The 16,057-nt window shown below is 42.1% G+C and overlaps 1 protein-coding gene across 3 annotated transcripts in view; it reads right to left on the bottom strand.

Annotated features, from left to right (window-relative positions):
• Positions 1–16,057, bottom strand: part of dcc (DCC netrin 1 receptor) — a 1,425,388-nt gene that overhangs the window by 146,136 nt on the left and 1,263,195 nt on the right. For all 3 annotated transcript variants that reach the window (XM_063042623.1, XM_063042621.1, XM_063042622.1), the window contains exons 19-21: positions 13,688–13,795; positions 7,545–7,739; positions 1,811–1,843 (exon numbers count right to left, since the gene is read on the bottom strand). In XM_063042623.1, the coding sequence (XP_062898693.1) occupies positions 1,811–1,843; positions 7,545–7,739; positions 13,688–13,795 (336 nt within the window). The remainder of the gene's footprint in view (positions 1–1,810; positions 1,844–7,544; positions 7,740–13,687; positions 13,796–16,057) is intronic.

The raw sequence follows: 16,057 nt of genomic DNA, 5'->3' as shown, positions 1-16,057 counted from the left end.
TATTTTTCTTAGCTCCATGTATCTATCCAGGAATCTCTTAGAAGACCCTATCATTTCCGTCTCGACCACTGCTACCGGCAGCCGATTCCACACACTCACCACTCTCTGCGTAAAAAACTTACCCCTGACATCTCCTCTGTACCTACTTCCAAGCACCTTAAAACTATGCCCTCTCATGCTAGCCATTTCAGCCCTGGGAAAAAGCCTCTGACTATCCACATGATCAACCATTCTCATAAGGCATGCTTCCCGATCCAGGCAACATCCTTATAAATCTCCTCTGCTTCTTCCCCCCTGCAATCAGATTTTGGAATGTTCCATAAATCTATAAACACTACTTCATGATTTTGCTCTCTTTTTGATCTACTGATTTATTTTTTAAGATGTATTCTGCATTATAACTTATAGCTTTTTACATCTTGCTCTGTACTGTGACCACAAAACAACAAATTTCACAACATATGCCAGTGATAATAAATGTAATTCTGATTTTGACAGGAAGCATTTTAGAAGTAAAAGAGCAACACACACACACAAATGCTGGAGGAACTCAGTAGGTCAAGCAGCATCGATGGAGAGGAATACACAGTTATTCTGATTTCTGCCCCCTTTTGAGCCAAGACTGGAAAGGGGGCAGAAGTCAGAGTAATAAGGTGGGGTAGGAGAAGGAGTACAATCTGGCAGGAGACAGGTGAGCCCAGGTGAGGTGGAAGTCAGATGGGTAGACAGGGGAGGGCAAATTAAGTGAGAAGCTGGGAGGTGATCGGTGGAAAAATTAAAGGTTTGAAGAAGAAGCAATCTGATAGGGGAGGGAAATGGACCATGGGAGAAAAGGAAGAAGGAGGGGCACCAGATGGAGGTAATGGGCAGTTGAGAAGAAGAGAAGGGGTGAGAGGGGAACCAGAATGGGAAAATCAAAAAAAAAGAGAAGGGGAGGGGGAAGAAAAACACACAAGTTAGAGAAATCGATGTTCAGGCAGCAGCCATTTGATTTGCCAAAGTGATTTGTTCCTTTGATGTTTAAAGTAATTGGATTGTGTGCATGATATGCATGGTAGATACTTGCTCATACCTTAATGATACTAAATCAAAGATCTTTGATTACAAAGGGAAAGTAGATAAAAGAGAAGTTCATTTTGTAACAACCAAAACCCACAGCTTTTATCTGACTATCGTATGCACTCATTCAAGGATTATTCATAAATTGCATTCTTTGTAAGAGGACTGAAATGAAATCAATTCATCGAAGCATCTGACTGGCAAGAAAAAGGACCAACTTCTGCTGATGAAAACTACTTATTTGGTAAGCATCAAGATTCAGCTTGGTGGCGTAGTGGTTCGTACGATCCTATTGGAGATCAGAGATGGTCAAAGGTCAGAGTTCAATTCTAGCATCCTCTATAGGAATCTCTGTATGTCCTTCCTGTGGAATGTGTGAGTGTTTCCTGGCTGCTCCGATTTCCTCCCACAATCCACATACCCAGTAGGTTAATTAGTCATTGTAAATTGTCCTATGATTAAGACAGGGAGTTAAGCTGGAGTTGTTGGGGGTTGCTGGGTTGGTGGTTTGTTGAATTGTTCTCCAATCTTAGCAATTTACTTACACGCATTTCGTTACTATGCGAGCAGACATCATCAGTACACTGAGCTACACATCTTACCAAATTATTTACGAATAAATAAATATTTTCATTAATCACCAGGAGAGTGGTTTTTCCTTTCTATAAACAGTTTTGAAGAATTGGTGTTAAACAACGTCAGACACATTTCTCAGTCAATCTGAAAAGTAGGTAGACAGAGATTACTCTACCTTGGTCGTTGGCCATTTTGTCAGGGTGTTCAACTGTAAGAAAAGACAACATTATTAGAATGTGACAGTTTAAAGCAGAGGCCTCAATATAGACTTAAAGTGAGATGAGTCACATGTTGGCAGAAATGTTACTCTAGTAACTAACGTGAAGGAAACAGGAGCAATTCTTCATTTGCTCTTCAGATAGATTCATGAGAACAAAGTATGTAGTCAGCTGCAGAGAATATGCATCAACTGGCTCACCTGAGAGACTTCATTAAACATTTTGGGACTAACCTGACTACAAAGTAAAGCCTTGAGATTTGCAAAGCAAAATAAAAATAATTTTAGAAAAAAGTCTTTCTGAGGTAAAAATTCCCAAGTCAAAACTAATCCATTCTGCAGTTTTTACCTGAATGCTTTTCAAGTAGAAAATTTTATGTTGGCTCTAAACTACCATAAGGAAGGAGGTGCAGGAGCCTTAGGCCCCACACCACCAAATTCAGGAACAGTTCAATCATCAGGCTCCTGATCCAACAAGGATAACTTCACTCACCTCAACTCTGAATTGATTCTACAAGCTATGGACTCACTTTCAAAGGCTCTACAACTCGTTTTCTCAGTACAGTATTATTTATTTATTTTTCATTATTTGCATTGTTTGTCTTTTGCACATTGGCTGTTTGTCAGTCTTTGTGCATAGCTTTTCATTGTTTCTATTGTAGTTCTCTGTTCTGATGTGATCACTTGCAAGAAAATGAATCTCAGGGTTGTATATGCTGACATATATGTACTTTGATAATAAATTTACTTTGAACTAATCGTTGGAGATGAATCACATCTTGAAAGGGAAGATGAATATATGAGCAGGGTTAAAATTCCATAAACCTGTTGAGACTGTGACACAACTTGTTGCAAACATCTACGTAATTGCTTCTTACTAATATATAAACTACATTTATCTTTGTTGATTTTATCATTATCACCGCTTACCACACTTGTACAGATTTATTACAAAATGCAGGTCTAGTTTGGTACTATGTCAAGTCTGCGGTTGTCTATTCAAAATGCCTATAGATGCATAAGGGGCTTAAAGGGCTTGGAAATATTATTCACTTACTAAAATGAGTCACAAGGGATGCTATTTTATGCTAATTTTATTAACAGTTGCACAGAGTGAAATTCTATTTAAAAAAGAAGACTGAAAACATTCAAATATATGCATGTCAAACTAACCAGCTCCATCACAGGCACTAGCCTCCCCAGCACTGAAAACATTTTCCAAAGGCAATGCCTTAAAAAGGTGACATCCATCTTTAAGGACCCCCATTACCCAGACGATGCCCCCTTCTCATTGTTACCATCAAGGAAGAGGTACAGGAGCCTGAACACACTCAATGATTCAGGAATAGCTTCTTCCTCTCTGCCATTTGATTTCTGAATGAACATTGAGCCCATAAAAATTTTGGTTTTGCTCACTTTTTGCACTATTTACTTAATTTATTTTTTAATATATACTTCCTATTGTAATTTATAGTTTCTTAATTACATATTCCTCCCAGAGGACCACAACCTTGTTGGGGTTTGGAGGCTTGCATGCTTCAATGACCCGGAGAGCTATGCCGGCTGGAGTCAAGGCTTTATGTTTTGGCTCTTGGTAGGGTCACCCATCCAAACAGGTGAAAGGATAGAGGTCAGACCAAGGGTGGTCTACTGGTCCTGCAGATTTGGGGGTTCAGCTCAGGGCTAACAATCCTAACTGGTCAAATGAAACTTTTATGGAAACAGCAATTAAGAATCCTTCTACATCTGAGCGTGACGGTATTCCAGAGTCTCCACCCGAGACTTGCATGACTGACAGTAGCAAAAACCGAGAGGTAGCTACTGACATAATGAAGGCAGCTGTGAACGCCACCAGCGATGGAAACCTTCATTGCTGCCCTAAAGCGCAGTGTGGTAATCGGCAAAAGAATTATATATTGCAATGTACTGTTGATGCAAAACAACATACAGTATTTCACAATGTCTGCCCCTGATATTAAACCTGATTCTGATTCTGAAGTCTACCATTTGCCTCAGAATCTTTTCCCCCACTTCTCTTCTCCTCTATATTCTGCCATCTCACTTCTCAGAGCTAATACAAGGTTTCGACCTAGAACTTCAACACCTTCATTTCACCCATAGATGCTGCTCAACCCATTGAGCTCCTCCAGCACGTTGTGTGTTGCTGCAGATTCCAGAGTCTACAGTCTTATGTCTCATTGACATAATTGTCCAGGCTTGATTGCCTATTTTTTTTTTAGAAACACCAGAGGTTCTGGAGATGCTGAAAAATCCAGAGCAACAGACACAGAATGCCGGAGGAACTCAGTCGGTCAGACAGCATCTGTTGGGGGAGGTGGAATTAAACAGTCAGCGCTTTGAGCCAAGGCCCTTTTGAAACGTCGACTCTTTATTCCCCCTCCATAAATGCTGTCTGACCTGTTGAGTTCCTCCACCAGTTTGGGTGTGTGCTACCTATTGTTTGATTTATTTTTATCTCTTTAATTCCTCTGACTTATTGCAGAGAAAGTCGACGTTAGTGGGAGAACGTAATATCATTATGGCCTGAATGTTCAAGGAAAACCATTATATATTTGCTTAGCTAATAACTGAAGAGTTATTCAGAGGTAAGATAGAATTGAAATTAGATGAGTGTGTTACATTTGTGAATTTGATGTCACAGATAATAGAATGTAGTGAAAAAAGATTTCTATAACTTCCAGTAGTTTTTCCTCAGCCCCTTCCCTCATCTTCCATTCCCCATTCTGCTGCCACTTTTCTTCAGCTCACCCGCCTATTACCTCTCTTTGGCACCCCTGTTTGTCCCATTTCTCCCATGGTCCACTCTCCTCTCCTATCAGATTCCTTCTTTCCCAGTCCTTTACTTTTACTACCCATCTCCTCCCAGTTTCTTCCTTCGTCCTCCCTCCCCACCCTCCTGGTCTCAACTATCACCTGGATTTCCAGCAACTGCAGGTTTTCTCTTGTTTGTGGTTGGATTTCCTATTACCTTCTTGTTTGTCCTCTTCCCCTCCCCGCACCTCCTTATTCTGGCATCTTCTCCGTGTCTTTCCTGTCCTGATATAGGGTCTCAGCCTGAAATATCGATGCTGCCTGAACTGCTGCGACCCTCAGCATTTTGTGTGCGTAGCTCTGCATGCCCAGCGTCTGCTGAATCACTTGTGTTGATGTAGAGAGAGAATGGATTAAATGGAGGAAAATGGAAGCAAAGGAAACACTGGGATACAAGAGATTGCAGACACTAGAATCCGGAGCAACATTCTGGGGGAACTCGGTGGAGTGAAATGGACGGTTGATGTTACAAGTCGAGACTCTTGCTCTAGACCAGGATTTCACAGCCATTTTTATGCCAAGGACCAATACCATTAAGCAAGAGGTCTGTGGTTGGAAACCCCTGTTCTAAACTGGAAGACACAGGGGACCTATCCAGTAAAAATGGTGAGCACCACAGTAACATAGCAGTTAGCGTGATGCTATTACCACTCAGCATATTTGGGAGTTCAGAGTTCAACTATGGCACTGTTCTGTAAGGAGTTTCTCTACGCCCTCCCCGTGAAGTGTGTGTGTTGTCCCAGGGTGCTCTGGTTTCCTCCCATGGTGCAACGGTGTACAAGGCAGGTTAATCGGTCATTGCAAGTTGTCCTGTGATTGAGCTTGGACAATCGGGGTTGTGGGGTTGCTGGGGCAGACTGCTTTGAAGGGCTGGAAGGCCTACTTGGAGCCGTAACAAAGGAAAGGATGGAGAAAGACGTGGCAGGTGATAGGTGGATCCAGATGAAGAGTGTGTAATAGGCAGATGAAGTAGGGGGAAAATTGTGGATGGTGTCAGAGGCTGGGAGGTGATAGGTGGAAGTAGCAGAGGGATGAAAATGATGGAATCTGATTGGAGATGAAGTTAGGCATGGAGTAAAGGGAGGGTGTTCAACTGGTGGGTGGTGTGCGCAGATGATGGGTAAATGGAGATACAGAATGGAAAGTGATAGAGTGACAGGGGCCAGTTCATAAAGTCATAGAGCACTACAGCATAGAAACAGGCCCTCAGCTCATCCAGTCAATGCCAACCCAATCCTCTGTCTAGAATCGTCTGCCTACACCCAGATCACAGCCCTTCATAGCCCTCTCATCCAGAAACAGACCCTTCGGCTGATCTAATCCATGTCTACCAGATTTTATGCCAGGACCCATCTACCTGCACCTGGACCATAGCCCTCCATACGCCTCTCATCCATGTATTTACCAAGCTTCTCTTAAAGGTTGCAATGAAACCTGCATCCACCATTTCCACCAGCAGTTCTTTTACACTCACACCACACTCTGCATGAAGACATTCCCCTTCAGCTTCCCCTTAAATATTTTAACTTTCATGCTTAACCTATGATCTCTAGTTCTAGTCTCACGCAACCTGAGTGGAGAAAGCCTGCTTGCATTTACCCTATCTACACCCCTCAGAATTTTGTATTATTAAATTGCCCCTCAATGTCCTATGATCTAGGAAATAAAGTCCTAACCTATTCAACCTTTCCCTATAACTCAGGTCCTCCGGTCCCAGCACACTCCTTGTGAATTTTCTCTGCACTCTTTCAGACTTATTGATGTACTCCCTGTCTATACCCCTGTCAAATCTCCCCTCTTTCTGGTGGATCAGGAGAAGAGAGACAAAAGGAAAATATGGGAAGGGGGGAGCAATTACAGTTATATAATTGAATGTTCATGCCACCAGGTTGGAGACTACGCAGGAGGAATATGAGGTGATGTTCCTGAAATCTGCATCTAGCCTTATTTGTCAGTTGAGAAGGCCAAGGATCTGTGAAGCAGATTTAAATTTGGTGGCTATTGGCAGGTCCAGACAGCCATGGTGAACACAGAGAAGGTTCTCAGCAGAGCATCCCCCAACTGCATCCTCCAGCATCTTATTTATTTTCCTATTTTATTTATTTACTTAGAGATACGGCACAGAACAGGCCCTTCTGGGCCAATGAGCCACACTGCCCAGCGACTCGCCTATTTAACCCTAACCTAGTCACAGGATAATTCACAATGACCAACTAACCTACTAACTGGTACGTCTTTGGAATGTGGGAGGAAACAGGAGCACCTGGGGGAAACCCTCAAAAGCACAGGAATAATATATTTACAAACTTTCTTACAGAGGATGCCGGACTTGAACTCTGACATCCCGAGGTACAATACCGTTGTGCTTACTGCTACGCCTACTGTGGGATTGTCATGTACGAAACAAAATGAAAATCTGAGAGGCAATTTTGTAGCAGTGTATGACATCATGAGTGATGAGTACACTCAGTCTTTTTCACAGAGATGGGGTACCAACAGCTTGAGGGCATGGGTTTAAGGTGAGACAGGAGAGATTTAACAAGAACTTGAGGGGCAATACCTTTACACAAGGGATGGCATCTGTGTGGAATCAGCTGCCAGAGGAAGTAGTTGAGGCAGAAATGTGGTTCTGCAATGCTCCTTGGGGAGTGAAGGGCGTGAAAAAGCACAGAAGGAGGTATGGTCATCCACTGCAATGGAGGAAGGCTTCTCATACCAATGGATCTAGACTTGGGAGGCCCAGAGTGGAATCTGTCCCAGTGCAATGGTTTTTCCAATTCAAAGACTCTAACGTACGAGTTTTAATGTCATCATCGGACACAACGGACAACCAACAAACAAAAAAACAATGTGACCTAACCTTTGGGTGTTTTGAACAGAATAGGATCAGACAGCGGTCCCAGCCCTTTGGCGTTTCGTCCCTGGATCCGAAAATAGTAGACAGTGTCCAGGTTGAGGTCCACAATCTGGTGGGTCAGTCGGTCACCACTGACCAGTTCAATTAACCATTCATCAATCGGTGCATTCTTCTCAATCGTGTAAAACAACGTATATCCTAAAGGTAAAAGAGTGATTAGGATTACTCAGTTCAAAGTAAATTTATTATTGAAGTATGTATATGTCACCACACACTACCGTGAGATTCATTTTCTTTGGGAATTCACAGTAATTACAAAGAAACATGATACAACTTATGAGAAACTATACACAATCAATACACAAAAGAGAACGAATTGTGCAAATATAAAACAAGGAAGAAAACCAAAATAATAATAATAAACAAATACTGAGAACATGAGTTGTAGAGTCCTTGAAAGTGTGTCTGTAGGTTGTGGAATCAATTCAGTGTTGAGCTGAGTGAAGTGATCCCCTCTGGTTCAACAGCCTGATGGCTGAGGGGTAATAACAGTTCCTGAACCTGGTGTTGTAGGATCTAAGACTCCTGTACCTCCTTCCCGGTGGTAGTAGTGAGAAGAGGACATGATCTAGATGGTGGCTGTCCTTGATGATCGAGGCTGCCTCCTTGTAGATGCACTCATTGGTAGGGAGGGCTTTGCCTGTGATGGACTGGGTTGTATCCATTACTTCTTGTAGGATTTTCCATTTTTGAGTATTGGTGATTCCATTCCATGTTGTGATGGAAGCAGTCAGAATACTCTCCACCATGCATCTGTAGAAGTTTGTCAAGGTTATGTATGACATGCTGAATCTGTGCAAATTTCTAATAGAGGTGCTGCTGTGACTTCTTTGCCATGGCACTTATGTGTTGTATATGATGGCACCCAGTCACAGTACTGCAACAATAACTTGGAGTAATTTTATGTTTTGCAATGTACTGCAGCCGCAATTTTCTCGATACATGTCAGTGATGATAAACTTGATTCTGATTCTAGGAGGTTGAAAGTCTCAGCATCCACACAGGGAACATGATGGGGTCACGGCTTTCCTTTTTGTGAAGCTTGCTGTGTTGACATTGTGGAGGGGAATACAATATTATCACACTATAAGTTTTCTCTGTAATGTAGGGGATTTTCAATATCATAAGAAGGGGAGAAGTAGGTCAACTCATAAACATATTCCCACCAATCAATAGTCTGAGCTGGTCCTGCCTTACAAACAATTCTACATCCTCTTTCCATACTCTACGCCCATGATGAATCCCACATTAACCAGAGAACGCGCAATGTAATACAGTACAGTACAGCACAGGGATAGGCCCTTCTGTCCACAATGCTATGCTGATCCAATTAAATTATTAATCAAATGGGCAGTCCCCTCTGCCCACACAATGTCCATATCCTTCCATTTTCCTCACGTTCATGTGCCTATCTAAACATCTCTTAAAATTCCCTAATGTACCTGTATCACCACCACCTCAGGCAGTGCATTCCAGGCACCCACCACTCTCTGTGTAAAAAAGACCCGCCCTTCACCTGTCCTTTGAGATGACCTCCTCTAACCTTAAATTCATGCCTTCCAGTATTAGACATTTCAACTCTGTGAAACAGATACTCTGTCCACTCTTTCTATGGCTCTCGTAATCTTATAAACCTCTATCAGATCTCTGCTCAGCCTCTGACACTCCAAGGAAAACAACCCGAGTTTATCCAGCCTCTTGTTATAGCACAGTCCCTCTTACCCAGGAACATCCTGGTAAACCTCTTCTGCACCTTCTCCAAAGCCTCAACATCCTTCCTATAACGGGGTGACCAGAACTATATGCAGTGCTCCAGATGTAGCCTAACTAGGGTTTTATCAAGTTGTATCTGTATTGTACGGTCTCAGTACTTTTATATTTGTGTGCTGTAACACTTTCTTATTCACAGTTATTTTGTAAATAACACTATTCTTTGCATTTCTGGTCAGATACTCAATGCATACCATTGGCTTTGTATCTGTACTCGGCACAATGACAATAAAGTTGAATCTAATCTGATCAAATTGCAACATAAATTACTGACCTTTGAACTCAATGCTTAGACTAATAAAGGCAAGCATGCCATATGTCTTCCTAAGTACCCTATCGACCTGTGTAGCTGTTTTCAGGGAGCTATGAACTTGCATTCCAAGATCCCTCTGCTCATCAACACTTAAGGATCTTGTCCTTCACAACGTACTCTCTCATTACATTTGACTTACCAAGGTGCAAAACTTCACATTTGGCTGGATTAAACTCCATCTGCCATTTTTCCATCCATATCTGTAACTGACCTATATCCTGCTGTTTTCTTTGCCAGTCTTCTACACTATCTGCAACACCACCAATTTTCGTATCATCTGCAAATTTACCAACCCACTCATCCACATTTTCATCCAGGTAATTTAAGTACATCACAAACAGCAGAGGTCCTGGTACAGATCCCTGTGGAACACCACTAATTACAGGACACTAGCTAGTGTAATTCCCTTTGACATCTACTCTCTGTCTTCTATGGGCAAGCTAGTTCTGAATCCAAACAGCTGAATTCAAATGTTGTTTAAATGTCTGTCAGTCTCCACTGTGAATATATTAAATAATTCCAGCTCCATAGCTTCTGTTGTAGAAAATCCTGGTGATTAAAATCTCCCTGAATGAAGAAATTCCACCTCACCTTGGACTGAAATGTGTAACCCCTGGTTCTGAAACTCTGCCCTAGGGTTAGTGAGTTGTGGGCATACTATGTTGGCACTGGAAGGTCCACACTTGTGGGCTGCCTCCAGCACATCCTCAGACTGTGGTGGTCATCGACGCAAATTCTTCATTTACATTTTGACATACATGTGACAAATTGAGATAGATAGGTTCTTGATTATCCAGGGCATTAAAGGGTATGGGGTGAAAGCTGGGGAGTGGGGATGACTGGATGAAGTGGATCAGCCCGTGATTGAATGGCAGAGCAGACTCGATGGGCCGAATGGCCGACTTCTGTTCTTAAATCTTATGGTCTTAATTAAGCTAATATTTATTTTCATCTCTTGTTCTAGATAATACCACTAGGAGCCTGTAGGCCCACACTCAAAGATTTAGGAACAGCTTCTTCCCCTCTGCTATCAGATTTCTGAATGGTCTGTGAACACATGAACACTACATCAATATTCCCCTTTTGCACTATTTATATATTATTGTAAACTGGAGCAATTTCTTTTCATGTATGCAGTGCACTGCTCTTGCAAAACATCAAATTTCATGGCATGCATCAGTGATAATCAACTTGATTCTGACTCTGACTCCAGGAGGATAGACAGCTCAGCATCAATGAGCATCGATCTAATCTGTCCCCTCTTCTAACCTCAATAGTCCATCTCTGACATCAACTGCTGAGCTTTCTCTGTGCTACCTCGAATATGGAGACCAGTTATACACTGTAGTCGAGGTATAGTCTCAGCAGTCGCCAATACTTCCACACTGTCGTACTCCACACCCCTGCAAAAATGTCTACAGATGCACCTTGGAGAGCATTCTGACCGGTTGCATCACTCTCTGGCATCGAGGTGCCACTGCAAAGGATCAGAAAAAGTAGGAGAAAGCTGAAAACTCAGCCAGTTCCATCATGGGCACTAGACTCTCCTGCCAATAAACAAAATGTCCCCCCCCCCAACCCCCTGTCTATTCCCCATTCTGACCTTTTACCTCTTCTCACTTGCCTGGACCGCCCAGGGTCCCCTCCTCCTTCCCTTTCTCCTATGGTGAAAGCTCTTCTCCTATCAGATTCCTTCTCTTCTAGCCGTTGACCTTCCCCACTCATGAGGCATCACCCATCATCTTTCAGCTAGCCTCCTTCCCTTCCCTCCACTTTTTATTCTGGCATCTTACCCATTCATTCTCAGTCCTGAAGAAAGGCCTGGGCTCGAAACGTCGACTTTCTATTCATTTCCGTAGATGCTGTCTGACCTGACCTGTCCTCCAGCATTTTGTGTGTGTTGCTTTAGATTTCCAGCATCTGCAGACTTTATACTGTTATATGCTCAAGGAGATCTGTTTTTTTGTGAGAATGATGTAATGGTCTTTTGGAGGTCACCTGATGTGACTTTCCCGCTGATGTGAGGTCACGTGATGACATGTGCCCTGTGACTATATAAGGCTTGACCCAGGTGACGCAGTTGGTTCTTGAGTTTGTAGATTTCCAGGTAGAACGTGATGTGCCTCTGTTTCTGTTGCATTTGTTTTTGTGATACAGTTTCATTTTTAAAACGGAAGGTGCGTTCTCTTACAAGATATCGTGTTATTGGACTGGAGATTTGTGGCTGGAAGTGCCAATTTACTCAATTCCGACAGTTTTGAAGGGAGAGTGAAGAATTCATCGAAGTGAAGGATCGAGAGAAGTCGGCATCGTTTGGGCAGTTTAATAAAGGATCGACCTTATTGAGTCTTCGTTGGAGAGAAACTGCATTGAGATAACTCTTGCAATAGGGCAATGAGTTCATGCAAAAAGGCTCTCTCTCTCTAAAAGGAATTTGTCAGTCGATTTAAACTGTTTATTTTTGGCATCGGGAATCCTGTGGGCAGAATCTGCAGTAAAGGTGCGTCTGTGAAGAAATCCTTCTCCAGAGAAGTCGCTCCCAATTGAATGTGTAAAACTGTTGGACTTTCAAAGTTATCGCTTTAAGAACTATATCTGACTGTATCGTTTTAAGAACTGTTTTCGCATTTAATGCTTTAAGAACCAGAGCCGAGTGGCGAGTTGGTGAACAGCTGCGTACCTGTTAACCTCCGGTTAAAGTTTTCCTTTGTTTGTTTTTCCTTATCGTTTATACGTGTTTAATAAATGTTTGGTTGTTTTTATAAAACCTGTCTCGATTAATATTCATTGTTGCCGGTTACGTAACAATACATGTACATGTATTTCTTAATGTAATTTATACTTTTGTTATTTATGAATTGCAATGTACTGCTACCACAACACAACAAATTTCATGACATATGCCAGTGATATCGAACCTGATTCTGATTTTGATTCTGGTTCTGATTCTGAAAATAATAAACACAAGGGATTCTGCAGACGGTGGAAATCCAGAGCAACACAGACAAAATTCTGAAGGAACTCCCCAGGTCAGGCAACATGAACGGAGAAGAAGTAATAGCTGACGTTTTAGGCTGAGACCCTTCATCAGAGAAATGGAACAATCATCATCTCTGTGCTTATCTAAGAGTTGACAGAAAATGTCACATTTGATTGTATGTGTCAATGTTTCACTGTACATGTAATAAATAAAGCTAACCTTTCTTTATCAAAATTCAATATTCAAGACAGTTAACTGTCATTTACAGTACACAAGTGTAAGGGAGAACAAAATAATTGTTACTCTGGATCTGATGCAGCACAAAAAAAAGATTAAGAACATAATAATAAAAACACAGTAAATATAAATACATAAGATAGCTTATATATAGATTGATTGAATGTCCATAAAGTGACACTAGGCACAGGAGTGTCTGTACATAAGGTGATTCTGACAGGAAATGATAAAGAAGTGGTGGTTGGGGGTGCGGATGGGAGGATTATTGGATGGAGGTGTTGATCAGCCTTACTGCTTTGGGAAAGTAACTGTTTTTCCATCTGGCATGGATGCTACATAATCTCCTCCCTGATGGGAGTGGGTTGAACAGTCGATGAGCAGGGTGGGTGGGATCCTTCATGATGTTACTGGCCCTTTCCTGGCATCTTTCTATTATACATGTCTTTTTGCAGATATACTCTGTGTGTGTGTATACACACACACACACACACACACACACTCATATATATATTCACTGTCCAAAAGCTCCATCAGAGGTGCAAATATTATTTGGGAAGTTTTCAGAAGGAGGATCAACTTGAAAATGAAGTGATATTAAACACAATATTTGGAAACATGAATTTGAAATTAATAATTAAGTAGGATTTTATTAAAAATAAAATAAGCAGGAAAAGGTATGATTTAACTTCTAATTGCTTTCCTTCAGTTTTGGCCAATGGGATTTGGAAAATATTTCTGAATTGTATCCAGGGTAACAGTTTATTAGAAATGAAGCGTTGCTTTTACCTGTGATTTTTCCGTTGGCCTCCAATGGTGGCTGCCAACTTACGATGACGGCTCGAGGCTTTCCTTCTCTGTTAATAACTGTCAGGTCCTTCGGGGCTGAGGTAGGAGCTATTATTGAAGTGCAAAATAGAGGAGAGGAAAGAAAGAACAGCATTATACGAACTGTGGATCACTACTGCTGAAAAATGATAATGATACTGGCAAGACCAAGTGAAATGAGTCACAATTCCCAGCAGAACACTTCTAATACAAAGCTGTGTGTACACCTCTCCTGTTGGCACCTAATACCAGCACCAGCAAACCCAGCAGTGGGTGCGGAAAAACGCCCTGGCAGGAGTGGTGATAGAGTCAGGTACATTTAGGGGCATTCAGATACATTTAGTTAGGCACACGGATAATAGAAAAATGGAGGGCTACGTCAGAGGAAAGGGTTAGATTGATCTCTGAGTATGTTAAACGGTTGGTAAAACATCATGGACCAATCGGTCTATACTGATATTCTATAAGATCACAAGACATAGGAGCAGAACTAGGCTGTTTTGTCCATTCAGTCTGCTCTGGCACTCCATCATGGCTAATTCATTATCCCTCTCAAACCCATTCTGCTTCCTCCTTCTTATAACTTTTGATGCCCTGACTAACCAAGAACCTATTAACTTCTGCTTTAAATATACTCAATGACTTGACCTCCACAGCTGCCTGTGGCAATGACAGACATCCCACCTCTCCTGCTTCCTGATGCCCGCAAATTATATACAATGTCCCAGAAATCAATATTTTTGAGAGCGAGCGAGAGAGCACAAGAGCGACCATGAGAGAGAGAGAGAGCGCGAACACACGAGAGAGAGAGAGAGAGCGCACCATGGCAGGGTGTTCCAAAATAAGAAAATATAAAATGCACATCACCCCAGACTACCCTAAAGTGTACCCCTGCCTGATGACAAAATAATGACAGTGTTGCTCGCTGCACTGTTTGCAACAGTGACTTTTCTATTGCCCATAGTGGGTTAAGACTGTAAAAGACATGTTGAGGTGAGTTTAACAGGTGTCTTTCGTTCATTAGCATAGCTAACGTTATTTAAACTAGCTGGCTAGCTGCTAAGGAGCTACTCTATTGCAGACATCCCACCTCTCCTGGAAGTTCCTGGAGTCTCCCGCAAAGTGATAGTGCTACCTCCCTGAAATGAGTTTTTGCAGGATGGGACGTCTGCAATGAATTCCACCAATTCATCATCCTATAGCTAAAGAAAACCCTCTTTATCTCTCTTCTAAATGGACATCCCTCTATTCTGACGCTGTGCCCTCTGATCATACTCACTGACCATAGGCAATATCCCCTCTACATCCACTCTAGGACTTTGCAATATTTGATAGATCTCCCCTCATTCTTCTAAAGTCCAGTGAGTGCAGGCCCAGAGCCATTGATGTTCTATGTTTGACTGGATTCATTTGCAAGTGTAGCAATGGTACCTTTTCACTAACGGTCAGGATCACCTACGTTGTGAACACATGCTCAGAGGCTCAAGCACTTTCCTATAGAGATGACAGAGGATCTTCTCACTAGTATGATCTACGGCCGAAATAAATTTACTCAAAATTGGGTCTGGTTTAGAGTTTAACATTAAAATGTTGCTTTTATTTTTAGTTGTGCCTCTATTGACGGCAAATGACTGAAATGTAGAAGAAAGGTACTTACTGCCCTTTACGCTGCTGATGTTTAGTGCAGTAAGAAAGGCCCCCCATCTCTGCCTGTCCATACAGTCACACACAGATATAGAAGGATTCTTCATTGCTGTTTCCATAACAGTTTCGTTTCACCAGTCAGAGTTGTTAGCCCTGAGCTGAACCCCCGACCTGGAGGACCAGTAGACTACTCTTAGTCTGGCCTCTATCCTTTCACCTGTTTGCATGGGTGACGCTACCAAGAGTCAAAGCATAAAGCCCTGACTCCAGCCAGCATATCTCTTTGGATCATTGAGGCATTCAAGCCTCCAAACCCCATCCAAAGGTTGTAGACCTCTTGGAGGATCAGAAGGGTGGACCTCTAACAAACTGGGCCAAAATGCAGATACAATTACAATTGCCTGGGCTTGAGAGCGAAAGGCAAACTGTTCTTGTGCTCTCTGATTCCAACTTCTCGAGTTCCAGGTAAAGCTGTAACAAGGGACAACTATATTTTACATTTACATTTTGAACTGGCCATACATTTGGTGAATAAAGAGACAATTAATATTTCATGACTGAACATGAGTTTGACATACACAAAAAATGCTGGAGGAATTCATCTACGGCAGCATCTACGGTGAGGATTAAACAGTTGATGTTCCGGGCCGAGGCCCTTCATTAGCCTGAGTTTGTCCAAGAAGACAT

Source organism: Mobula hypostoma, chromosome 3 (assembly GCF_963921235.1).
Source record: "Mobula hypostoma chromosome 3, sMobHyp1.1, whole genome shotgun sequence".
Taxonomy (NCBI): domain Eukaryota; kingdom Metazoa; phylum Chordata; class Chondrichthyes; order Myliobatiformes; family Myliobatidae; genus Mobula; species Mobula hypostoma.
This window is presented reverse-complemented; position numbering and strand designations above follow the sequence as displayed.